The sequence below is a fragment of the Paramisgurnus dabryanus genome, chromosome 15 (genome assembly GCF_030506205.2).
Source record: "Paramisgurnus dabryanus chromosome 15, PD_genome_1.1, whole genome shotgun sequence".
In the NCBI taxonomy this organism is placed as follows: Eukaryota; Metazoa; Chordata; class Actinopteri; order Cypriniformes; family Cobitidae; genus Paramisgurnus; species Paramisgurnus dabryanus.
The window spans coordinates 19669252-19696989 of NC_133351.1; the positions used below are offsets into that span (position 1 = coordinate 19669252).

General features: G+C 36.9%; 1 protein-coding gene across 2 annotated transcripts in view; it reads left to right on the forward strand.

Annotated features, from left to right (window-relative positions):
* The window catches only part of tmeff2a (transmembrane protein with EGF-like and two follistatin-like domains 2a), a 71550-nt gene that overhangs the window by 37357 nt on the left and 6455 nt on the right, over positions 1–27738 (forward strand). Inside the window, exon 5 of one of the 2 annotated variants that reach the window (XM_065292548.2) lies at positions 21209–21308. In XM_065292548.2, the coding sequence (XP_065148620.1) occupies positions 21209–21308 (100 nt within the window). The remainder of the gene's footprint in view (positions 1–21208; positions 21309–27738) is intronic. The other variant, XM_065292549.2, reaches the window with a different exon arrangement.

Consider the following 27738-nt stretch of genomic DNA (forward strand, 5'->3'; position numbering starts at 1 on the left):
TTGTAAACCGGTAGAGAGTAACATCTTTCCATTGCACTTCCATTGTTTTCAAACTTTTACCAAGTATGCCTATTGATGTAGATATTTGTGCCTTTGTGTTTCTTTATTATGTCTGAGAGCAGATCGTGCAGAACAAATGAGAGAGTGAGGGTGCAGAGACTAGGTAGAGAGAATAGATAGAACATAAACATCAATAAAATGAGTGGAGAAAGGAAAGAAGAGAGAAAGAAACAGGAAAAGTTGATAGAGAGAAAGATAGTGAATACTAGGAAGAGAAGGTTGGAGTGATAAAGAATTGTGTGGGGGTTCTGGGGATGGGAGAAATGATTACATTTACTGATGAAACAGAGAGAGAGGGAGAGAGAGAGTAAGGGAGAGAGAGGACAGGTAAGCACTGCACCATCGATGTGATATAATCAAATGGATTTTAATGGCTGGAGATAAATCATACATGTTGCCTTTTGAGTATGAAGGCTGCTGGTCACTTACAGCAAAGCTCACAGATGTATTGGTCACTTTCTGCAAAGCACACAGAGGTATCTGAAGCCTAAAGCAGCTCACTTTTGAGTCAATAATTTTAAGCAGCATTTTGTGTATGTAGGCACCTCCTATAGAAATATGACAGTGTAGGTTGTTTATCACTTCCTTTAAATATGACCCATAAGAGCATTTATCGCCCCTAAGCTAATGTCTTTTTATGCTAGAGGGTGCTTAACTTTAAAGCATTAACACAGGTCGTAATAAGCTGCTTGCTTGAACGACCTAAGGGGGATATTTTTTGGAGGACAGGCTCAAGGAAACTGCTTTTAGATTGGCTTTTTAAGACACCATAATTTCAGGTCTAATGATCTAGAACAAATGCAAATAAGCTTTAGAGATAAGGAAGCAAACATTAGTGATTACAATGCATTTTTAAAAGAAATTAAGTTCCTAAGTAAAGTTTTTAACACGTTTGTTCAAATGCCAAATTTATTCTTTTCATCAAACTAACACTTATTATTATTATTTCAAGGTAAATTTGACCAAATGTAAAATGTAGGACCTTTTGAACTCTTTCCTTGTCATTGACGAGTTATCTTGTTAATTAAGAGAAAATGCTTCCATGCCAATGACGAGTTTTTACGGCAATCCATACTTCCACTATTATCCACTAGGTGGAGCTTTTTCCCAACTTATAAAACACTTAAGCATACACTGATGCAAAAACTGTAAAAAACACCATGGGCCCTATTTTAACGATCTAAGCGCATCGTCTAAAGCACACAGCGCAACGTCTAAATGGGCGTGTCCGATGCCACTTTTGCTATTTTAACGATGGGAAAATGGTTTGTGCGCCGAGCGCATGGTCGAAAAGGGTTGGTCCTACTTTTTTAATGAGTAATGGGAGTATGTTGGGCGTAACGTGCAATAAACCAATGAGAGTCTCAGCTCTCATCCCCTTTAAAAGCCAGTTGAGCTGGCGCTATGTCTAATCCCTATTTAGATGACGGACTTTATAAACTGAAAAACTAAGCGGAGGAAGAAGATCCCCAGTTTAAGATTAATGTTAAATAATTGTGTTGTTTTTCACTTGTATTGAAATTTTTCTTTTTTTATTAAAACCTTTAAAACTCGTTTTCTTTTAGTTATGGAAGTAAAACAAGCAGGCTTTTAATTGCTTTAAATGTATGGCTATCCAATATCATCAAAAAATACAAGTATGTAAGAAAAGGTTTGTACCCTTAAAATACTTTATTTGTGACAAACAGGAGATAAAGAATTTACAAACGGCTCTCCGCACCTTTCAGCACTTGGACAGCGTCAGTTTTTTTAAGCATTACTTAAAAATGTTTCTCATCTCACCATATCCACAGGTACAGAGAATCATATACAATAAATCCATGAGGTAGCATTTAAAAAAAAAAATTAATTAAAAACAGATGCATTTGTTTAAAGCAAAGCATTTATTTACTTATCAGGCTACAGGTGAAGCAACTCTTTGTGCCTTCTAACGTCTCATAATTAGTCCTCATTTATGTCCAAGAGACTCAATAATAATCTTACATTCAATCTTTCATATTTAAAAGTGTTTTTGTGCTGCTGCGCATTCATGTATGTGATAAGCAAACCCTCGTTGTCGTCCCATTTATAGGGGCATATTACTTATGCGCTCTTTAAAGAACGGAAAACATATTACTCCATTGACTTTAGACTTTAGACCAGGTTTTTGTTGGTCAATGGCGTAGTCTATTTTAGTTGCCTCAAGATAGCAACGCGCCAACAATGCGCCTGAACACACCTCATTTTCAGACCAGAACGCCCATGGGCGCAAAAGGGGGGTGCAAATGCATTTGCTATTCTATTTAAACAACGTGGTGCTAAACGTGAAAATGATAATTGCGCAGGGTGGAAACTAGCAAAAGGCACTTGCGTCGCGCATTAGGCTGCATTGAGCCGGGTGTAAGATAGAGCCTCATGTATGTTTTGATCATCACTCTGAATCTAATCTTTAACAAAAGTCCTTTATTCAAATGCAATTATCTCAGCTTTTTGCTCAAAATTTGGTATTTTTGAAGAAACCTACCCATATTTAAACTTTTGTGAAATCATAAAAATGCTGGCTGGCAACTTAAAAAAAAAAAAACGCTGTCGGGGAAGAGTAAAATGGTACTGCCTTAATGGCAACTAGGGACCATTTTTTCGAACAGTGCAGACAGCAAATAATTCAATGTGTCTTGTTGGCTTCCTACTGTACCTCTACATCACATTTCTAAAGGCAGCAAAGACACCCTTTAGGGTACTTGCAGAACACACAGAACCCATCAGCGCCATAACAGCATGAGTATGAGATGCATGCAGAACAGTGCTGTCTACACTCATAGACTAATGCAAAAAAAAAAGAAATACACCATTAATACTTTATGCTCTATTTTCTCATCGCCAATTTAAGAATTAATATTATTATCAAATTATGATTCTAATGAAATTTAGTTACTAAAGATTTCATCATCAGACCACTGATTCTGAATGATTTACATTAAAAGGTGTTTTTAAAAGCAGTCCTGGTGTTTAAAGAATTACTTGGAGACATACTTTATTATCACATCAGAATCTTATCTTTAGATGCATTAAACATCTTTCATTATCTTCTGTTCACCAAAAGTGCTCCTGTATAGCTCAGTGGTAGAGCATTGGGTTACCAGCACAAAAGGTCATGAGTTCGAACGATATGGATAAAAATCTGCGTCTGCCAAATGCATAAATGTAAAAAAAATTACCATTGAGTGACATAAGGGTGAACCGTTTTGTTGCCTGATTGCTTTTTTAATGATTTAAGCACAGAATTAAGCTGTAAGCATCTTTGTTCCATCACCATAAACAACGAAATGGGCCGATTTTATTCAATGATTAATCGTCGTATCACTTTAACTGTGGAAATTGCAGCAGTACGGCTCCAGCAGCACTTCATTATTCCTAATGACTTTAAAATCATATCCATTTACTGTGTATCCAGGGCTCTGCATCAAGGATCCATTATGTATTTAACGTCGGGAGAGTTTTATAATCAATACTGACTTGAACATGAAGAAGTCGTTTAGAGAACCGACTGTATGTTTCTCCTGTTTATTTATTCTTTCTTTGTAGCTGCGGTCAACTGTGTTTGATCTTTCACATACAATTGGTTGTGATTTCGTGCTTTAAACTGTTAAAAAAATAGTCTGAAGCTTTTACAGGAGTAAAATTAATGACCTCACGTTCCTGAGGTGACGACAGTCAGCTGCACAGCCGTCTCCGGGTGAGGACCTTTCTCGGTCGCCGTGCTATCGCCATGGTAACAAGCTTAGGGGAATGAGAAAGTGAATAATCTAATCTCCCCATTTTAGCTGCTGCGATAAAGACAGTCACAGTGCTGTCTGCAGTGGGAGGTGAAGACTATAAAGAAAGTGGCTGTGTTTAGAGGTTGTATGCTTAACATTCAGTCTGTGTATAAATACAGAACGTGCACTGTTGATTAGTGTGCGTCACTGCTGCTAGAAAAGGCTTTTAACACAATGGGTATAATTCTGTAATTCCTAGGTCCATTTGAGTAAAGAAAGTCCTGTTAAATCGCTATTATTCTATTATACCTGTTAGTAATCAAGATGGTAGGGCTACAAAATTAACCATACAATACTTATGACATCCTGCACTACACAAACACAAATGTTTGTCCAATGAAATGCTTTCTAGAATGAGAATGTTTCTCTCCCTAATATCCAAAATAGCTTTTCAGAGAGATTAAATGGTGTAAACAACTAAAGAAGTTTCCATTAGTATAGTATAAAGTATATACTGTATTGGGGGGGGGGGCAAGTACAGCAATGCATTTACAACTACGGCCGGCAAATGTTTTTAATTGTTTTCAATGGAAGCTCCACTCTTTTAAAAATCTAAGTACTGGAAAAGATAAACATGTTTTTAAAAATTATTAAGTACCATCCTAATATTCCTTAACATTATTAACATGTTTGGAGGTATAAATGGCATAAAATGTTTGGAAATAATGACAGCAGAGAAAATATTTTCCTACACATTTGCATTTTACATTATACAATGATAATAACTCATTTTTATAAGAATATTTTTACAACAATAATATGTCATGAAACTAGTCATTTTATGACTGCTAGTAAAATTCTGTCATCAATTACTCTTAGGTTGTTACAAACTTTTAAACAGTTATTGGTTCTGCTGAACACAAAGTAAGATCATTCTTATCAAGCAGGAGCACCATTGACCACTTCTATAGTAGAAAAAATACTATGGTGTCAATGGTGTGATAATACGGAGCCACTAAGGGGACATGAAGCAAAAATTAAATAAAGCTTAGTTTTGCATGCGCACGTGAAACTATCGCGTGCCCACATGAAACTACCGCGTTTAGTTTCGCAAACTCACGTGAAACTATCATGTGCACGCGAAAGTTTAACGTGAGCACGCAAAACTAAACTTTAAAAAAAATTCTGCACATGAAGATTTCACGTGAGCACATGAAAGTTTTACGTGAGCATATGAAACTATGCTTTAGATTTTTTTACTCCAATGTCATCTCAGGGGCTCGGTATGATAAAGTCAATGGTGGTACAAACTGTTATAAACATTGCTCAAAATATCTAAATTTAAGTTCAGCAAAACTAAGATATTTACAGGTTTGGAATAGAGAGTGGATTTACCGATAACGATTACTAGGTTGTAGGGTTGCCGCGGTGACAGAATTTTCCCACCGGTTAATCAGCGCGTCACAAACCCGGTGATCCCGGTATCACCGGGTGGGAGGGGCTTATAAATGTGCATGCAGACGTGCACATTTTACTTTCACTTTTGAATTACGCAACTGTTTAAATGCAGTGTTTGCGTAAGCTGCGTTAAATCGTGTATGAATTTGTGTGCAATGCGAGTGCAACAGCTGGTTTAATTAAGTGCTCGAGTCAATGTGCGCAGGTAATTATCACAGAACCCGCCAGTCCCAAGCAGAGCAACCGGCTACTTCTCCATAAAGTGCTGCTTGAATGATGGGTTTATTATTTTTCTTGATGAAAAACACAACAACAAAACGATCTCGCTTATATTAAACATCATATATGTATCTTATAACAAAAACGAGTAAGCACGCAGCTTGTGCTATCGTCTGGTCAGTCAGCTCGTCTCGCACACTCTGATAAGAATAAAGGAAATCTGACACCTGCTGCTCTGTGACGTGACGCGCGTTGAGCTCCGCTGAATTCAGGCAGCAGACACATTCAGTTGTAAGTGTTTGCTCTCTCTAACAAAACTAAATGATTTAATTACACAAAAATATCAAAACGACAATGAAAGACGGTGTCGCGGTGGGCAAGTGATCTAACCGGTGAGAGGCTGAAGCACCGGTAATCACCGTTTCACCGACTATCGCGGCAAGCCTACTAGGTTGGTCTAAACTTGCCTTTACCAATTAATCAATCAATAGTTTTTTAAATGGATAAAAACAAATAATATCACTCAAAGTGAAACAGTGCTAAAATTTATCACAAAAGTAATATAACAACAGTACTGAACCATGAAAATGTGCTTAATGAAATAAATATATAAAAATTTATTAATTCTATTAATAAGTACTGAAGTGAATTCTTCTGTAAAATTCTCCCACTGGTAAAATTGAAATTACAAAAATGTATATTATATGTGTAGTCATGTACTTTATTTGCTTCTGTTTTAACACTTTATCTAATCAAAATAACAAAAGAATTATTGCAGTGATGATAATAAAGATTTTGATTTGTTGGATATGCAGCTTAGCCAGCTAAACCATAAATAAAAGTAACCAGCTGGATATAAACTAATGCAAATAGATGGTAATAATCATGACATTAAACATTTGGGTTGAATTTATATGTGTGTACTTTTGTGTAACTGTTTGAGATACTACTAATAATAGTGTCCTGTTAGCCATGACGATGACAAACGTAGGTTCCTGCTGTTGTTTCTCTGCTAATCAGCATCTAGTCAGCAAATTAATTACTTTAAAATGATATGAAGCAATGGATGCAACTCTGAACAACTATCTCGGCATGGATTTTGGCTGATAGCCGATTGTTCCACCAGTGAACTATTAGTGAGTGATGACAGAATTTTTGGGTGAACTATCCTTTTAATTGTCTGAAATAATTGTGCATTTAATTTTTAATTTCTTTTAAACATTTAATTTCTTTTATCAAAAACAAAAAGTAATAAAAAAATCATCAAAAAGAATATTGTTAATGATAATGGTTCTAATCTATGAACAGTAGTGTATATTTATATTCTTCTACATTTAAAAATGTTAAGATTTGTGACAAAAGCTTTTACTCAACTAGTGATTTGGCTGAATCTGATGTTTGTAGTTCAAAGACAACTTTACTTTACAGTCCACAGAAGCAAAGCTAATTGGAGTCATTTCATCTTCGCTTAATGCACAGAACTACAAAAAGTTACATTCACTGAATTCATACATTATTTATTTGCCACAACAGAGAGAAAAGCTATAACAAAAAGGATTATATGCTTCCTTACAGTATGAAAATTGAAAGTAACTGAAAATGGAAATGCCTTCACACTTTACTGGTTGTCACAAACAAGACACTGTAGATATGGCCTTGTTTCATTTTGCACAGACTGTGTCAGAGATTAAGTATTATCCAAACAAAACAAAATAAAAAATGCAATAATGTTATGGCAGCTTCTACTTGTTCATTATTCATTCAGAGCTCTGTCAAATACCTCTAGAGTTATTAATATAGTCAGGGTCTCCGCTGATGAAATGTAAATCTCAGGCAGACACAAAATCAAATGAGACAATAGTGTGCCGGGGCGGGTGGTGTGTTGTGTAAACCCTCTGGTTCTCAAATATAAATATGTTCATGTGGGTCATGCATGGGACAGGAATTTTTTATTGGAATTTATTTTGGAAAATACAACGTAGCCTGGGAAGCTGAATGTGGCAGTGAGGATGAACCGAAATCACACTAGACACATTCACGGTAATGGAATTATAGAGATTAGTGAGGTGGATGGGTCAGGAGGCATTCTGATTGATGAGCCATGCCAAGAAGGTCTCAAAGTCTCAAAAGAGCAAACGAAAGTGAAAAAGTTCAATTTGGCATGTATACATACAACAAAAATTAAAATGAGTACAACAGAAATCGGAAATTTCACAGGACTTGGCTGAGTTTCTACTGACAAAAGTGATTCAAATTGTATCCATATACAGTACTGTGTAAAAGTTTTAGGCCACCATCACCAGCTTTGTTGTTTTAGCAAGTTATATGTCCATCCATATTTATTTTTCACTCTTTTTATTAAGATACAAACAGAAAATACAGGAAATATGTACACAAAATTAAAAACAAAAAAATTTTAAGAACTTAATGTCTTCTTCAGGCATCAGTCAGTATTTAGTGTGACCTCTCTTGGCACGAAACACATCTTGAACTTTTTTGAGGAGACTGAAATACTGAAGTCATTCGATTAGAATCAGAAATTAGGATTTAATTTAATTTAGGTTTAAGAGATCCTGCAGCTGCCTGCTATGCTCAAGTGGAAAGGGGAGTTTACCCTAAATACTTGACACTTCAGCTTATACTTTTATACTGTTTTTAATACTACATACACATTTCCTGTATTTTCTGGTTGTATTCTAATAAAAAAACCTGAGAAATAATTATATATGATCACTATACAATTGCAAAAACAACACATCTACGCATGGTGGCCTAAGACTTTTGCACAGTACTGTATAATATAGAGTTCTGGCTTGTTACCACAAAATGTTACATACAGAAGAGAAAAGACAGAAATAAATTGAAGACAGCTGACACAATCAGGGTAAAATTAAAACTCAATGAAGGTCAAAAATTGTCCCAAGCTGCCTGTCACTGGGGCAAAAGGTCCTTATGGTACCAGAGGGCACAGATATCTAACTTTGAGGTACTAATATGGCCTCATTAGGTGCATAGTTGTACTTTTGAAGGGGTGCCATGCCAGTGACAACTAGGGACTGTTTTAAACCATTTTTTGTTTTAAACCAATTTACGTCAGTTTCTCCTAGACAGTGATTCAGTGGAGCACAAATTTTACTTTAGAAAAAGAGTTTAAAAGACATCTCCTCTGAAAATCCTGTAGTTTTGTATAGTTCAGATACAGAAACTGGATGTTTCTTGGAACTGAGAATGTATTATTGAAGATGTATAATTTCTGCCAAATGATTTAACTGAAGGCTTTGATATCTTGGCAAATCTGAGAGCACTGTGAGAAATTGTTGAGATCTCTTCTGAAATGCTTGAGATTTCTGTAGAATCCGAAATCCAATATGTTTTAAAAACATTCTGTCTGCACTACATTTTCAGCTTCTGCACCCACAGGTTTTATGAGGACACTATTTTATAGTAAGCTTCCTTTCTTGAGTGCCTCTTATGGAGAACCAGCTGCAATCTGTTCTGCTTGAAATCGGTAAAGCATCAAACCTCAGTAGTGCTGAAATCTCTGCAAACATCTCATGTAGCAACACCAGTCTCTGGCCCCCAAATCGCTGGTACCCAGCAAAGCCTGAAGTCCTTGGAGACAGACCTCAGTGTTTGAAATGTAAACATTTGAGAGCTTGTTTGTTTACAGAGCTTTCATTTCTTAAAGGCTCATTTATCCTGGGATGCATCAGCAAAATCCGCTGAGGTAGTTGGTTTGTTTGGCTGTCTTTGAATTGAAACTTTAAAGGAACTCCGTTAGGCTCAGCTTCGATGTTTTGTGCTTTGCTGGAGGTGTTTTAAAGAGGATTTTCTTTGATGTCTGCAACATGGTTAGGCTTATTTTGGGCTGGAAGTAAAAGTGTAATGAGTGAATACATTTTGGGATAAATCAGTTGCTGGTTCAGAACTACACCTGTCAGCTACTGTGCAAGCTATTCTCTTATTTAAGATCCCTTGAAATCAAAACTAGAGTTGTAGTTTCTTATTCATATTCCATGAGCTAGTGCACTCTTAAAGTAGACAATGTTCATTTTTAGCTTTGAAGTTTGATTGTAAACTTATGTTGTACTAAACTACCTGGAGCTGATTAACTGAGTACTATTTAATTAAAAAAGCATGAGCACTTCCATATGCCGTACCCAAACTTCCTGTTTCAATGGGGCATTTATGAATTATACTTAATTCAACACCAAACACGCAACACTGATTATAGCAATATGATTAGCAATATTTGTTTTCGATTATAATTTGCTTGTTTAAAAGTACACATTTCAGGCTTTCTTTGGATATGTGTATCATGTTTGTGTGACGAGTATTCGCTGAGTTTCAATAGATTTTTGTAACGTTTTTTTGAGAGAAAGCTGGTGGAGACAGAAATGTCTGATTGCGCACCCTGTTTATTTTCTTTATTTGACAAAAGATCTGTTGTTATTGTGAATGTACACATATTAAAGAAGACCCTTTACAGTTTCATGATGGAGTATTTTAAGTATTTTAAATTGATTCTGCCAGAAAACACGTCAAAACGCGCCGCCGCGTTTTTGGACCCCAGGGGGTTAATCAGTTATACTACAGTAGTTTATTAAGTAGCTTCTTTGTGTTCACTTAATAAGTTAAAAGTCCAGAGTAACGTTGTCCTCACCAGTGTGACTACTGTATGAGTTGTTTGTGGTGAATTGAGCAATTACTATATACTGTAGGAAATCCCTTGTGTAAATGGTTTCAAACGTTTACATTGTGCATTGGCTTTTAAGTGTTAAAAGGGCCCAGTGGACATATGTTGTTAAAGGTCAATATCTAATTTTAGTCTAGGACTCTGTGCAATCCATATTCCTTTGAGTAAAGAAATGATCTTCAACTTGATAAATGTAGAACAACAGATAGTTGTTGCTCTGTTAAGTTGGAAAACCATACACCTTAAGTCAAATGAGTTTGTGAGATCCGCTTTAGGGTACATGTTATAAATAGACAATCAAAACAAAATGAAACACATTTTTTTAAAAGACACACTTAACTATTTCTTGCATATTTGATGGCAATCTGCAGCCTCTGGCACTGCACTGCTCAGCAGAGAGGATTCGCACCAAGCCTTTGTTTTCCAGCAGCTTCCCACTGTTGACTTGGTTCTGATCTGATGATCAGTGGGCAAAACTGGAGGAAAAGATTGGCACTGTGTTGCCATAGGGATTAACGGGGATTGGTGGCAAAGACTGGCACCCACAGCGCTGGAACATCTCTGTTGCTCTCTGTGCCCCCATATGGTGTCTTGGAGTTTAGATGGAAAGATAGGTTGCCAGCATCTTGCGGCTAGGACGGTCCCATCTCCAGAACAGCAGGAGGTCAGCTGAGAAAATGATTTAGAAGTGGTCGTATTATAAGGGTTTAAATATTTCTTGATCATTTAAGATCAAAAGCTTGATGTAATATAAACTTGCTGTAAGTATCAAAACCCAGAACTTCATCTTTAACTAAAAGCTTTACAAAATGTCTCGTTCTGAACTTTTGCATCTTTGTGATGCCTCCTAAATAAATGCATCAAGAGTCGACCACATGTCCACATTTACAGTGCATTCAATTACTGTCACAATGTAACACAAAACAGCTGTTATTAAAGAATGGAGCACTTGGTGCTGTTGCTCATTGTAAAGGGACAACATCTAAAATATGTTGTTCATTCCCAAGGGTAAGAGATAGGCTGGATAATGGTAATAAAAATTAAATAAAAAACATTATAAGTGGACTTTAGGGAGAAACATTACTACAGCTAAACAGGTAAAGCATTGCACTTGCAACATCAAAATAATGGCTTTGATTCCCAAGAAATTCACATACTGAATACTGTAAGGCATGTTCTGAAAATTCATTAAGAGTTGCTAAATAAACAACATCTGCTGAAAGTATAAATATAAAAAAAATGATATGAAATTTGCTTTGAAGTTCTAGATTTATCAATGCAATTCCCATCCTGTCTGCTTTTCCCTTCCATTTTTAGGTAAACATGTAGACAAGGTGGTATTTATTTCCACTAGGAAGTGGATACAAAACAGCATCAGTTTTAGACCGAGTTAAATCTGGCAGTACGCTATCAAGGGACCTGTCTTTCCCTGTCTTTCTTTTGTTAAAAGTCTCAAAAGAGAGAAAAATCGTTTTCACAGATACGCATGTAAGAAATCTTTACTAAATGTTTCTCTGTGGCGTCGTATGGTCTGGTGGCTAATGGGAGAGTGTAAATTAGGGAAGGTCATCCAGTGGACAAAGTACTAGTTGCTGCGGCCACTAATGCGGACGTTTGTTTTAGATCCCCCTCATCAAGACCGGCTTCTTAGCTTGCAGAAAGTGACACTTTATTGACTGCCCATCGACCGCTAGATGCTGGAGATGTTTTTTTCTTTCTGTCCCTTTTCTCTTTCAGTCTATTTATTTCTCTCTTCTTTTCCCCTCTCTGGTTTGCTCTTCTTTATTATTGTGATTAATTGTTTTTACATACGTTCTTTCTTTCTTTGACTTCGCTGCAGTACAGATAGTACCACAAACATCATTTGATGTTCTCTCCAACCTGTTTTCCTGTCTCTCTTGTCTTTTCTTGCACTGTCTTCTCCCATTTTATTCCTAAGACCATTCCATCGTGATAGTTATTATGGGTGCCAACGAGCGCACATCATAGTCAGAGCTGGAGATCAACGTTGAGCTGGTTGAGTTGCGCTCTGAACCTCTGCAGCATTTCTCAGGGGTGAATAGAAACCAAAAGCTTATGAAAGTAATGCGGCACTGTAAATACATTGTACATACTATTCGATTGAGGAGCTCAGATGCCAAACCCTCTAAGTGCGTCTGACATGGTTTTTGTAAATTAACATTTTTATCAGACTCTTAACTCTTTCCCCACCAGTGTTTTTAAAGGTACACTACACTTTTTGATTTGATTTTTGATTTTTGACATTTGATTTTTATCATTTTGGAATCCATTCAGCTGATCTCTGGGTCTGGCGGTACTTTTAGCATAGCTTAGCACAATCCATTGAATCGAAAGAGTTTCGATATTTTTCCTATTTAAAACTTGACTCTTCTGTAGTACATTGTGTACTGAGACCAACGGAAAATTAAAAGTTGCAATTTCTAAGCAGATATGTCTAGGATCTATACTCTCATTCTGGCGTAATAATCAAGGACTTTGCTGCCGTAGCATGGCTGCAAGAGGCGCAATGATATTACGTAGTGCCCGAAAATAGTCCCTTGCTATTTTGTGTATTTGAAGCGGATGTGTTTACTGAACATGTAATACACGCCGAGAGCATTCGTTTAATATCATTATCTCATTTTTGACGAAGGTGACATTTAGCGGCTTTTGCATCTGAGCTCCTCAATTGCTCGAGTGTTTTTTTTTTTTGTGGAGTATGTGGATGTGTTTATTTGAGTGTATTTGACACAGTTGACCCTTATCCAGTGTTATGATCCAGAGCATGGCCGTAGCCAGCTATGAGGTCACCGAGGTCCGGACCTCGGTAATTTTTTCATATAAAAAAATAAAATTTAAAGTTCTCTGAATGACTAATTAATTTTTCAAAAAGAATCCGCATATATAATTACGTTTGGACAGTTTACTGTAAAGTTTAGTGTAAAATGACGAAGATTGGCTTAAGCTGCGACGGTGCGGGTACAGAATTTGCAGTGTTGCCAGATCCCATTGTTAAAAATCCTCTTTAACATAGTGTTTTAGCAATTAAAGGCGTTCTAAGCGAATCTGTGTGTTGATTTTTGAAATGTGTTTTCAAACAAACTGAGCGTAGTTAACTCCTCCCCCTCCCTTCCGTGCTTTCATGAATGTGCCCAAACCCAACCCCCAAATCCTTCTTGGTGTTTATTGGCTGGAACACTTTGTTTTGTTTCGTGGTGCAGGTTTGGCCACTGTGTTTATATTGAAGTTTGTAGAGCCTGGGCTGTCTACAGAGATCGCGTTTTTAACAGTTTGATCAGCGGACAGGCTAGTGAGGAGATAGTGAGGAGATGTTTGCTGTATGTAACAAAAAATGTTTTATGGTCTAAAACGCGTGAATTCGCTTTTAATGTGACACTTTGACATTATCTATAAAGTGATTGTTAGGTGTAGGTTAGTATTAGAGATTTCTCTGATTTATTTCTGAAATACAAGGTTTGGACGAACTTTGTTTTTTAAGGCCAATTATTTTCGCTTGTTTTTCGTACTAATATCTGGCAACATGGAAACTAAAAGTTATCAAATAAGACGCATCATTCAGCGCAAGCAGGTTATTGCTGATACTACATTCGGTAAGATGAAAGCAGTAATCATCATAATTGTGTCTGTAAGAATATCAACAGTATCAACAACACTATCAAAAAACAGAAAATAACTCTGGTACAAAGATGTCGAAAAATTGGGTTTAAATAAAATATGCCAAATATGTTAAAACACGTAGCGTAAAACGGTAAAGCTAATCTCAACAAAACATAAGCATTAAGAATTCTGTTATTTCATTTAATTTAGAAGCTGACCTTTAACAAAGTCATGCTGAAAACAGTAAGAGCACTAAACAAGTTCTTGTTTAAAATCTTGTAACGCTTTTGTTATATAATATTGCTTATTAAAATGATTACAAAATAAACATTGTTGCATGAAAAAGTAATAAATAATCCAGCAGTCCCAGTCCATCCCCCAAAACAGAGTGTGTACCCAAAGTGTAAAAAGGTTAAGACAGAATATATTAGATCCCAGGTAAAAATAAATATGCTTCAATGTACTTAAACCACTTAAATACTAGCAAGTACATTTGTAAGTTATGCTACAAATATACTTATTAAAAGTAAAGTTCTACTTGAGCAGTACTTCAGTTTACCTGAAAAGTAAGAATACCAGTACCAACTAGATTTTTATTGAAATAAATTATGTCTCAAAATAACACTTAGATGTTCTTAACGTACCAAAAACAAATGTGATATATAAGCCACAAAATGAGTGCACGAAAATAGTACATTTACTAAGTGTACTTAAAAGTGTATTTTATTTAAGTGCACTTTTTTTCACCAGGGATAGCATTTATTAAATCTTAACACCCCACCCTGGACCTCGGTAATTTTCAAACCCTGGCTACGGCCATGATCCAGAGTGAAACTGATTCACACATCTGCTGCCGAGTCTCAAAGACTTGCAGAAAGCAGCGCCTAATCTGGCCAAAGCTGGAAAAAATGAAGATTTAAGCCCTAATTCTACTTCCCTAATCGCTTGAAGAAGGGCAACCCATTTTGGACCGTGTTCCTGAATTTTATGCGCTGGCTCTCACTCGTCCTGCCAATTCAAACCCTCATCTGGCTTTCAGTGGGCTCTCAAAAGCAGTGAAAAATAAGGGCACCCGGAGCGCTCCGTAAAATTAGACACCCTCACTCTGTGCCACTGTCGTCAGCCGATTGTTGTAATTACATGTGCAAATGGGTCATTGGCAAGGTCTCATGTGCTGTGAGGTGTGAATAGAAGAGGCAAAGTGCCAAAGAGCGTTTTTTGACAAGCTCTTCCCATTGGGATTGGGACACTCGAGGAGCCTTATTTGTGTAAAGCAGGTTTTAATGGGCCCGCTGGGGTGAAGGCTCAGTTGGTGTGGACATTGGAGCTTTGAAAGGCTGGTGCTGTATTTATGGGAGTTTACAAGTCAATTGTTAAAGCTGTTATTAAAAAAGAAAGCCCAACAAACAACCAGGAAATGTGTTGTTTAAGGCTTTACGCTTTGTGACAAACAATGCATTATGTTAAATTATGCGAGTAGGACAATATAGGGCTATTTATAATTATTGAAATAAATTTTTGTAATGTGTGAGACTTTTTTAGGAGAATGTGAGTGTCAATAACACTCGTTATTTTTAAATGGTACTTTCACTTTATTGAAGAAGCATCATTAGCTCATAGCTCATGGAAATCAGTAGGAACCCAAGTATCCACTTACAAGCTATCATCTTTCCACTGTAAGCATTATGCTTTCTACATTCTCTATTGATTCAAAGATGTAATGTGCCCTCTCTATCTATGGAGATTCACTTGACCTTTGTGTCTCTCAGGAGCTCAGCATGCTCTTGTGTGATGTCAATTCTTCCAACAAGCAGGTTGTTTTTCATAGTAACCTATTGTAGTATTGCATGTGCGGCTTATAGGCAAAGTTCTGTGTGTTTTACATCATATCTTCAAATGCAAAAAATTAGAAGATAAAACAAATGATAAAAATTTGACTTTTTGGCATCCAGGATGATCTCTTACACAAGCGTTTTTATCCAGAGAATATTTGATGTTGTGAATGTGCTAAACCTCATTCATTTCAACAATGTTGTGCAGATTAATCCGAGCTGCTTGCAATTAGTTTTTCATTCATTTATTGTGTACAGCACCATGAAAATACGACATAAGGGTATATAATTAGGGATGATTCATTTCCTTGTCTTGCTTGCAAAGAGCAGAGTGTTTTCCACAAATGGGGTCAAACAAAACAACCAACAATGTAATATTTTCCATTCAGTATAGTGTTTTCATTGCGTATCACATGATCACAGCACTGAAATGTATGCACTCATTTCTGCTGTTTGTTTTGAAGGTCAGTTTCCATAAACTATTTAGGAGATGGGTGGCTTCTATTCATTATCTGCTTGACAGGATGTGTTGTTCCCTAAATCTCCCCCCTCCCTTTAGTTTCTCCACAACTGTGTTTGTCCCATTAAGGGACATTTTCTTGAACACTTAGCATCTGTCTTCTGTTGATTTGAGTATCTCCCTTCCTACCATTTACTGCCAAACCAATTCCGCTGTTCAGTATGCGCCCAGATTGATTTTAATGTACAAACAAAGACATTTGTAGATATTCTCAGATTTATGAAAGCCCATTAAAGTGCATTTGGTATTCTTCATTCACAAAACAACTTAATGGACGAAGTTGTTAGACTTTTGTGGCCATTATCCACAAACCAGTTTTATAAAAATAAACAAGCACTGACCTTGGGTTTTCATAGATAGAGAAAAATGGATATTCATAAATGGGGTCAGTAGCCTCAGATCTTTTTGGCGGTGATTGGAGATGAAACATAGGGGGTTGATGATCGACCGTGTTTCTGGTCAGGGAAAATCAATTTAAAGAGGGACCATCTAACCAGGAGAAAGAGATAACTGTTACCACCCCTCCCTTCCTGCGTGTCTCTCATTTCCTGACCTGTGGGTGCAGACACAGACCTCAGGGAGAGGCTGGCTGCTGGTTTTATTACTCCTAATGCTGGACACATGATGTGTTTGGATTATTGTCTGATGTGTTAGCGAATGCTTGTGGAAGTGTTTTTAAAGGAACAATAAAACTGTAATGGGTAAAAGATTTATGTTTTAAAGCAATAATTCTCAAAGTGTGATCCGCGGACCACTAGTGGTCCGCCAAACCCCCCAGTGGTCCGCCAAAAGATGACCTAAACTAGGCAAGTGTTTATACAATCGTCACTTATTTAAGTAGATTTTTAATGCACTTGCAAAACTGTAATATCAGTTCTTGCCATTCTGTTTTAATAACGTAAAAATGGATCGGTGGCTAAACCAAAGAGGAGTCAAAAGAAAAGATCAAGCGTCAACTGAAAGCAGCTAAAATCCACAGATCTATTAGTTTTGTAATGTACTAGTTTTTGTTTCATGTGTAAAATCCCTGTAATTTCAGTGATTTTGGACATGAAGGGGAACATTTTTTTTCAGCATTTTATTGTTACCATAGTTACAATCATAGACTTCATATATCCACCACCTCAGTTTTAAACTAATGGCTCTTTGGAATGACATTAAGTGGGACCTAGGCTGTTTTACTATGTTTAATTGCAGTTTTTTTTCATATGTGCAGTTTGTTGTTCATATTAAGCTGTAACTCATTTCACATTTACTTTTTCAAATGAACTTAAATTCATATAATAATTTCTGAACATAGCATTGCATTTGTTTTTAAAAAATTAGTTTTTGACTTGAAACAGTTGCATATTAAACTTAAATTTAGCTTATCCTTCCTATTTTGTTGTTTTTTGGGGGCGTGTTAGAGTGGGATTCTGTTAGGTGGTCCTCAGAAAAAAATTGGAAGATAAAGTGGTCCTTGGGCTGAAAAAGTTTGAGAAACACTGTTTTAAAGGAACACACTTTTATCATTCTCCTTCATTGACTCATGTTCCTGTAGCTCAAATGCAAGAGCATGACCTCTGCAAAACAAAGGGTATGTGTTTAAATACAAGTAGACACATTACTGACTATATCTTAATGTGCTCTGCAATCTAGTTTGAAAAATATTTTCAGTGGACTAGTTTTTAGATAGAAACCTTTAGGCTATTTTAATAGCTACACTTCTACTGACTAAACAAGTCAAATGAAAGAAAAGCATATGTGGTGTTTTAGATGCTTGGGTGCTTGTATCCCCACCAGACTTTTAGGCTAGCTGTATCAGCAAGATTTCCAAAGTCAACCATGGCTTCACCTTTAAAACCATGTTAAACAGCCAGCTGGTTTTAAATTTACAATTCCAATTGATTCTGACACCAAGTCGGGCAAACATTTAAGATTATTGGGTCATCTCTGCTGTTCATCCCATAACTCTTCTGCATTCAAATTTTTGACAACATCTGTTATTACAGAGTTTGGTTTTGCATTCAATCTTTTCTGTACCATATCTTCTTCGAAATAGGAGCGTTCGCAAAACCTGAAAGTGAAAAGCTGGGCTCACACTACAAGATGTTTGGCTAGATTTTCCTCTCCTCATGATCCAGGAAAAAATCAGGTCCACCTCAAACGGTTGTTTGGCTCAGATTATTATGTAATGTGTGATATTTACCAATCAAATGTTACACTCGCAAGCAAATCGGGGTCTTCCCAATCATATCAGAGATATGTTGTATATTTAGGATTTTATGGGCCAGATTCACTAAAAGTTTGCTCCAGGGCAAACCATCATTTTGACGTTAAGTAAAGACTGTTGGGATTTACTAAGGACACGCAGTGAATAATTAACACTGAAAAGGTGTGGACTAGTTATTTTTGTGACTGACCTTATTGCATATGCATTTCTTAGATAGTAAATGATTCACACAACGCTATTTACTAATGTTTACACGTGTAATATTTCTGGCATTTTTTTGTGATTTTTACAAAAGTTTCACAAAATGTCTTCCAGTAAAATTTTCCTCTGAAAAAATATAAAAACATACAAATATGTCAAATGAAAGAACAGACCCTGTGCTTTAAAACAAACAAAACGAAAAAAAAAATTGTTCATAATGTTTTTTCTCTGTTTATAAACTCTTGAATATGGGTATTTTTCTTCAAAAACACAAAATTTTGAGCAAAAAGCTGAAATAATTACATTTTTGTGAAGAAATTTTGTTAGAGATCAGATTCAGAATGATTATCAAAACATACACGGAGTGTAAAATTAACAAATAATTTTTTGCTTCAGGTTTTTTATAAATTGGGTTAGAGCGCCATCTAGTGAATTACAGATTACCATAAAAACTCATCAGGAACACATTTTTCAAGCAAATGTTTTGTCTTAATTGACAAGATAACTCATCAGTGGCGGTAAAAGGGTTAAATAGGAGTCACTACAGGGTTTCCACGGGTCCTTGAAATACTTGAAAGAAATCTGGGGAAAAGAATTCAAGGCCCTGGGAAGTTTTTTAAAATATATATTTTATGCAAGAAGTTTTCTGGGAAAAATCCATATTATTTCCTGTGTAGTGTAGGATAATATCATAAATCTAGACTTTTTAAGCACACATGCTAAACTGTTCGTTTTAAATGCTTATCTTCTGTATGCGAATGTTGATTTATACCAAAATGCTTTTTTGCATAGTTGTGTTGTGGGTTACGTATGAAACTGTTGTTCCCTGCGAAGGGAACGAGACGCTGCGTCTCCCTTGCCATACTTCCTGCGTCCCTGTAACACCGTCTTTGGCAATATTTCAGATAGCGATATACTTCCTGGCTCCCACGTCACCCTGACTTTGTCGTTAAGCCTCACCATTGGTTGAATTTGATATACACATTCAGACGCACTTACCCCTGGAGTCGTCCCCAAAGTGTCTCCGCAGTGACACAGCGTGAGTTCCCTCGAAAGGAAAATGTAACAAAGTATCTTAAAAGGTAACACAATGTATCCTTGCTCTCACTTGAAATGTGTCCCCACATTTAGTCTTTGAATTTGAGGGTATTGGACCTGGAAATTCCTTGAAAGGTCCTTGAATTTGAAGTTAACTAAGGCGTGGGAACCCTGTCACTAGGAGAAGTCACGCAATATCAGGTGTTTCAAAAGTTGTCCTCCAGTTCATACTATGGCTTTGTTAACTGGGATTTCACACCGCGCATTTTCAGCTGCGATGTCCGTGGTGTTGTCTGTAGTTAGTAGATCACCCGCACCTGAGGAGCATCAGCTCTGCTTATTTGCGACCTTGAAATAATTTGTGCTGCTCTTAATACTTTGCGTTGATCATTATGAAAATAAGTTGTTGCATCTGTGTTATTTCATTTGAACCTTTTTAGCAAATAACCTGCAGATGTTACCATGGCGCTTTTTTGGAATTGCGCTCTCACGCTTACAGTACTTGCCCCGTTTTGTAAATCTAAATCAAGATGATTTTACAACAATACTTTCACAATAGTCAATGAGAGACAGAGGTGAAGGACAGACTTTTTGAAACAATGACCACAAAACAGGCTGCTGTGCTGTTTCTCTAGACAATGGAGAAATGGTTTGTGGAAGTGTGGAAACAACATGACTATATGAATAACTTCTCTATGAAAATGTATTATGGCCATTCCATTAAAAAGAGGAGCTGAGGAGAAATCACCTCAGTTTTAATACACCTGGTTCATATAGAAAGCTGCTGGTGGCTTAGCTCACAAATGTAAACATTAAAAAGAATAATAAATGTTCCAATTTCATTTGTTTACATCCGCTTCCCCGTGAGGTCATGTGAAGTGCTCCCTCTGGCACAATAATCTTATAAATATCTTGTAGTGTGTGATGCACAATAATTTTCCAACCTTGTAGTGTGAGCACATTTAGTATCTGAGAGCAGAAAATCTCTTATGGTTTTCCTTATGTGTGTGCCGCAACCAGATTTCACAATCGAACAGGATTTTTATCATTTCTGTAGTGTGAACCCAGCTTCTTTCTTTCTTTCTTTTTCATTCATTCTTTCTGTCTTTCTTTGCCCTTGCGCCTACAGTACCTCTCTTTCTTCGTCCCGCTGTCTTTGCGGTGTGAGTTTTAAAAATAGCACCTCATAATGGAGGGTCAGACTCCAAAGGGGAATGATGATCCTCCGAGGAGAAGATGTAATTTAAATTCCATGGCGTACGGGATTGCTTTTCCCCGTCCACTGATGAGGGCAGATATGCGATAGCGAGGGGCTTTAAGCTGTGGCTCCCGGGAAGCCTCTATCGCAAAGGAGCAGGAGCGACGAATCAGAAATCATCATGATGAAATGAGGGTCAAGGCTGAGGAAAGATCAGTGAGGGATTTGAACTTCTCATGAGAGCAAGAGTCTGAGACAACGAAAGAATAAGAATTATGTCTGTCCTCTGACTCTCCATCTATTTATAAGTGTGTATGAGAGAGCGAGGCGGCTTTGATTGCCGGCTCATCTCGCCCTGAGTAATATTTGTAAAACCTTTGATAGCTTATGCTCTCTTGTCTCGTCTTTGTGTATCCAAGCAGGAAATGAGGGTTCAGCGGAAAATGGACAGAAGGAGACGTCCACCTGTGACATTTGCCAGTTCGGGGCCGAGTGCGATGTGGATGCGGAAGATGTCTGGTAAGAGATAAAGAAATATTTCCAGCTTGGTCTGTATGTTTGTCTTGTTCATAAGATATTGTTTTCTGAGTTTTTATTTTTTTCTATTTTTCTTTTAAATGTAATACAACAAGTAATAATCCATTTCCACCCAGTCCATCACTCTCAAGGAATGTAAACCTATGAAAAAGTAATGATTCACAAATAATATATTTAAGACCCGCCTGTGCTTGTGTAGGGGAGGTTTTTGTTGTTGCCCTGGGCGTCAGTGAACTGCTCAAGCTGTCAGCGGCGGTGAAGGAGACTACCCTTTAATCTTAATAGAAGAAGGTCTTTCTTCCACCTTTCTGCCTATCTCTTTTAGGGCGTCTGTGGAGAATTACATGTCGGATTTCCAAAGACAGTCGGTAGATTCACTAAAGATTCAGCAAGCACTAGCTGGAGTGTAGATGTGTTTGGAGGCATCAAAATGAAACAGCCCAGCCTTCACCTCCTCTGAGATATCAGCACGATTTGAGGCATTTATGCCTGAGTCGTAGCGCTGGTCCCATGGCGTCCCCTTGCTCTGATACACTTGACTGCAGATGACTCACTCACCTAACTGTTCCTCTACCTAAAACACTCCACTGCTCTCAACAGCCCCCTTTTTCTATCCTCCCTCAATCATTCCTTCTCCCTGCATGGTTCGAAAGGATTACTGAAAAAATGAGATGAGAGATTATAGATAAAATCAATGCTCTAAGCTGCAATAATAACATTGCTGGGTGTGTTAGTGTGGTGATTTAGTGTAATGACAAGCACGCTTTTTAGCAGCAAAGGATTTGTGTTACTCATGTTCAGGTCAGTGTGTGTGTGTGTAAATTGAGAGGCACGTGTGCTCTATATATGATGCATGGATCTAAAGTATGAGATCCAGGTGATTTTAGTGATAGGATAACTATTCAACAGGAGCCATACTCACAGAATTCTGCAATCTTATCAAAATTACAAGGATAATGCAACACACCGCAGTGCATAAAAGTATGAATTAGTCCAATAACAGATCTAGACATTTTTGAGGCAGGGATTTGCTATATTTAAGTGGTTTAATCCAAAAAATAAAATAACTTTTATCTGTCTGGTTTTAAGACTCTCTAAATCGGTTAGCACACAGTTAAACGTGCAAAACGTTACATAATGAACTGTATTGTTTATTTACATTAGAATGAGACGTTTTTATCTAAATACACAGCGGGTCCTCTTACATGAAAGTAGCCATTTTGCGCCACCATGTTTCTACATTAGTCCTAAATGGACAAACTGCAGAGTGTGTTTCATCACTTCATTGTGTTAGACAATGACATGTTTGTCCTGTGGCTGCTCCAAGGGATGCATGATTCTTGCTAAAATGTTAATCACTATTTTTCCCCATGGAAAATGAGATCACGATTCTCTCACACGATTCTCATTTTATCAACAAAAACATTTATTGCACTCAAGTCAAAAAATTTACTACACAGGACAAATAAGTGTCTTAAACATTTATTTTCCTTATTTTAGATGAGTAAAAGCACCTGTGCTTTCTGTACACTCAGACTGGCCAACATTAAAACTTTAAAAACACAAAACCTTTAAACACTAAACAATCAACATGCTTGTTTAGGGAGGAACGGAGGCATGTTACAGTGTTCCCCTGTGCTAAAAACCCTTTCTGATGAAGAACTTGTGGCAGTGATACAGAGGCTGTTTCTCAATCTGAAGGCTGCAGCCTCCGGAGGTCGCATTTCTAATCTGCATACGTCATCAATAAGACTGTCTTATTTCAGAATTTTAACAATTATAAAGTTGACTAATATTCTTCGTTAATCCTATTGTTGTAGAATGTTTATGACTTGCGAATGTAATGGTCAGTTAACTTAAATAACCCAGGCTAGATGACGTACGCAGCTTGTATATGCAACCTCTGGAGGCTGCAGCCTACCGATTGAGAAACATCGAGTTATTTCCTCGCCTATTTTCGGAACCAATATTGTTGCATCGTCACTCTCTCCATCTGCATCAGGATTTCCCGCTATGGTCCGCTCATTTTTTCTCTGTTTTGTGTGAAAATTGTCACTCCAAATTCACCAGTTTAGATCTGCCACCTTGTTACACATCACAGGAGTGACAGCAGAACAACGCATATGACGGTCGGAGAGGAGAGAAATGATCAGGTCTAATTGGTGAATGAATAGGGTTTGGTCTACATTGTGTCAGCAAGTTTGAATTGGATTGTTGTAATGTAAATATGTGAAATAAGTGAATCCCTTTCATTTAGAAAGAAGATCGTATTTATGTATGAATAGAGATTGTGATTCTTTTTCGATTAATCATGCCCTAGCTGCTACTTTAGCTTTTCTATGTTTTCGAAAGGGAGGGGTGAGCTTTAGACTGACTCGTTGATTGCAATTCACAAATCTCACCTTTAGATGCCGCTAAAATTTACAAACAGCACCTTTAACAGTCTTAGTCAAATGCTAAAGTGTCATTTTCTTGTTAACACATCACTGATTTTGATGTGCTTGCACAGCACAATTATTGTTCCTTTTGTTATTATTATAAAATTTAACATTTTTCCTCCACCTGAAAAAGTCACGCTCGCTGTGACATATGGGTTATTTGTTTGTCGCACATCTTCCCTTGACACAAATACGTAGGTCAGTTAACCAAACTTGAACATTGGAAAGCGCCAAAATGTAAATCTTTTTTGCATGTGCTTGCATTTCTGGGCTGCCACATTCACATACTTATAAAGGGAATGATACAGCCAATGAAATGAAAAGTCCCATGTGACCAACACTTTCATATTTACAGTTGAACATATGAAGATGAAACTACACAGTTGAAGCACATATTAACAGCTGAACAGTTGGATTATAAAACCATAAAACTAAAATGCAAAGGCTCTGTGATTGTACTCTAGCCACTGGCCAATAAGAAAAATCTCTTTATTATAACTTTATTATAATAAATGATTTCTCATAGAGACCAACGAAATTAAAAAAGAGAGCGAACGGAGAGGTATCCTGCCTCCTGTAGGTGTGTCCTCTACATAGACAAAACATCTAAGACAAAGCTGATAACTGAGATCTTGAGATCTTCATTTAATTCTCTTGAGCTATATAAGAGAAACCAATGACCAATTAAATTTCATCGAGAGAGAGAAAGAGAATCTGTAGTGTGTGATAAAGGGCAGGTGGACAGACAGGAAGCCCACAGGCTATGCTGGCAAAGTTTAGATAACAGGGAAAACCACATGGCTCTTACAAATCAATAAGACATATCTCCACACTCAACAAGATAAACACACACTTGCACACACACACACACAGGCGCTACCATCCAAACAACCTAAATTTTTAAGGAAACCTCAACCTTTTGGTCTGACTCCCCCACAGAGCCATTATTGCCTGATTTGTTATCGGAAATCTTTGTTGTGTGCGTGCGTGTGTGTGTGTGTGTGTGTGTGTGTGTGTGTGTGTGTGTGTGTGTGTGTGTGTGTGTGTGTGTGTGTGTGTGCGTGTGTGTGTGTTGTTGACGCAGTGCAGATACACACAGTGTGTATAGAGAGAACGTGAGAGGCGGCATTAAATATTCATGCTCTCAAGACACATTAGCCTTTATGACCACTATAGACGGTCATACTGGTGAGCAAATGTGTGTGTGTCTAAGGTAAGATAATATGTGGCCATTATTAGTGCCTCTTGAAAATAGCACAGTAAATTAAAGCTCAATATCATTGTGTTTATTTGTTAGTTTTTATCGTACAGCCAACGTTCCCGAGGATGCGTCTACATGACTTTGCATTACAGATCACAATTAGCAATGGCAAACAATCAGAGCTGCCCTTCAGTCGACTCCACGAAAGAGTTCAATCAGTCTCTATTCAAAACAGATATTTTGCTCACATTTGCAGTCAATGCACATTATGCCGGCAGTGCCAGAAATAATACAAAGCAGCTCCTCACTTCACTAAAGCACTCTGGCAGCGTGGAAGTATTAAAAATGAAATCTGAAGAAAGACTAACACACACAGAGAGAGAAATAATGACAGATTTATAATTATACTGTTGTCTGGTTTTTGCTGCCCAGTGGAAAGTCACTGGAGATGGCAGTTTAATTGTCATTTCCGTTCAACATGTTTTTGCTGTCAAACGCGCACACAGTTGAAAGGGACTACTGCACAAACGCCTAAATATAAAGATATAAACTTTTTTGAAACCTACTGTACGAATATACAAAATACACTCTAAGGGATAGTTCACACAAAAATGAAAACGTGTTTGAGTTTCTTTATTTCTGGCGATTACACACCCATGGCAACATTTTCTATGCTCGCTGCACGCATTGCATATCAGAAGCGAAGTGTTTGTCCAGATTTCAATGTGTCTTTGTCTCAGTCTCAGCCTTTCATCTGCATATATATACACACACACAAGTAAGCGCTCATTAACATCATTAATGAAAGTATGTGAATAAAAGCAGTCATTAAAATGAGTGAGGGAACATCAAAGCTCTGGAACTCATCATTTTCTGTTTGAAACAGAGCGTTGTATTATTCTACACTGATGTGTTCAGTCCCTTGACTGCTAAGCCAGTCCTCTGTGCCGGTCATTAAGCCTATGAGACGATAGAATCATGAATATACTATAGATTGAAAATCACTCCTGCGTCCAGTGCAATCCTGTCCAGATTAATTCCGAAGCTTTTCCTTCCAGCTTCACGCTGATCCATGGAGAAACTGATGGGAAACGACTTTGCTCATTACATTTGCAATCTTAACAGCCTTATCAACATTTATACGGTAGACGCATCATAAAAACGCTGTTGCTCTTGGTGTTAATCGGTTTCTAATGGTAATTCGTACAGCCTCAAGCCAAATGGCCAATTATATGTGTCACTTAATGTTTGTCATTCTCGCTGATACAGACCTTCTTTAAAGAAGCCTGTATCATAATCTGTATGAGGGTTTTTCAGCAAACGTGTAGTCTCGTAGGAGACCTGTGAAAATGCTGAGCTTGAAACACTCATACATGATGGAGAGGTGTACATTAAAACCATAATGTTCAGCCTGTGCAGAATTGGCTTTTTACAAAAGCAATTTTCTTGTAGGCATAAAAACAAGTGTTGGGTTGATTGATTGCATCTACCAGCCACTGCAATGAACTTAATGTTTGAAACTGTCAGTTTTGGCTGTTTCTCTGACATGCAAGTTGTATTTGCTTTATTTCTGTTTATATGAATTTCTTGCTTGTTTGTTTATAAATGCATTTGTTGAAGCTCAAATGTTGGTCGCTTTCAGTGGTGCGACTGGACAGTAGTGCTTATGTTATCAACACAGCATCAAATTCTAAATTTAAAATTTCTTAGAATTGTGCCAACAAAAAGTGCCAAACAGCCATAATAGTTGCATAGTTAAAAAAGAGCTTAAGTAAATATTAAAGTAATGTCACCCGATCTATCCTCTAACCCATACTGTTTAGGTCATTTGTCTGTTCCCCAAATACAACCTACAGATGTGTTTAATAAATTAGCGGGTGGCAGCAGGTGAAACTTGATATAATTGGGTATAAAATTATATATTGGGGTATAATTTTCCAATGATGACATGTATTGGGATATGATTTTTTTATGCAATAATTAATTAAATTTATATTACAAATTACACTATTCAGGCATTTTGAGAAAATAACCCACCCATTTATTTATTATATCATATAAAACAGAGTATACAAAATAGTCACCATTTTTTTTAGAAAGTAACAATTTTCCAAGTCGTTATCATACAATTACATCAAAAGTGACAGGAGTGCAAACGTTACAACTTACAATTTAAAAAAAAAAAATTGTTTAAACACAAATAATTCAATAAAATTCTATATACTAAAGGTGGATATTGTTTATTTATCTGCCTATAATAGGTAGATATCTACACATTTATCCATCCATGATCCTTCATCTAATAATCCTTGTATTATGCATCAGTGTATTTAAATAGATTTTTTTGAACGGGCTTCACAAATAATATAAAATTTCATAATTGTCAGTTATTTCCCCTGATATTGTATTAATCATTTTAATTAATACTATTTACATTGTTTTCATTTCATTATGATTGTATTAATTGTAACACTGTGTGACAACTAACCCCGCTGTGTAATTTTTTTTTCAATCCCAGCTTCAATCCCTGACTTACACACCCAACTCAGAAATCGAAAAAAAAACTTAAGACGAAGAAATTTACTTTTATGTCTCCAGAACACTTTTTGTTCAATATCTTAAAGGCGTTCTAAGCGAATCTGTGTGTTGATTTTTGAAATGTGTTTTCAAACAAACTGAGCGTAGTTAACTCCTCCCCCTCCTTTCCGTGCTTTCAAGAACGCGCCCAAACCCAACCCCCAAATCCTTCTTGCCGTTTATTGAATACTTTGTT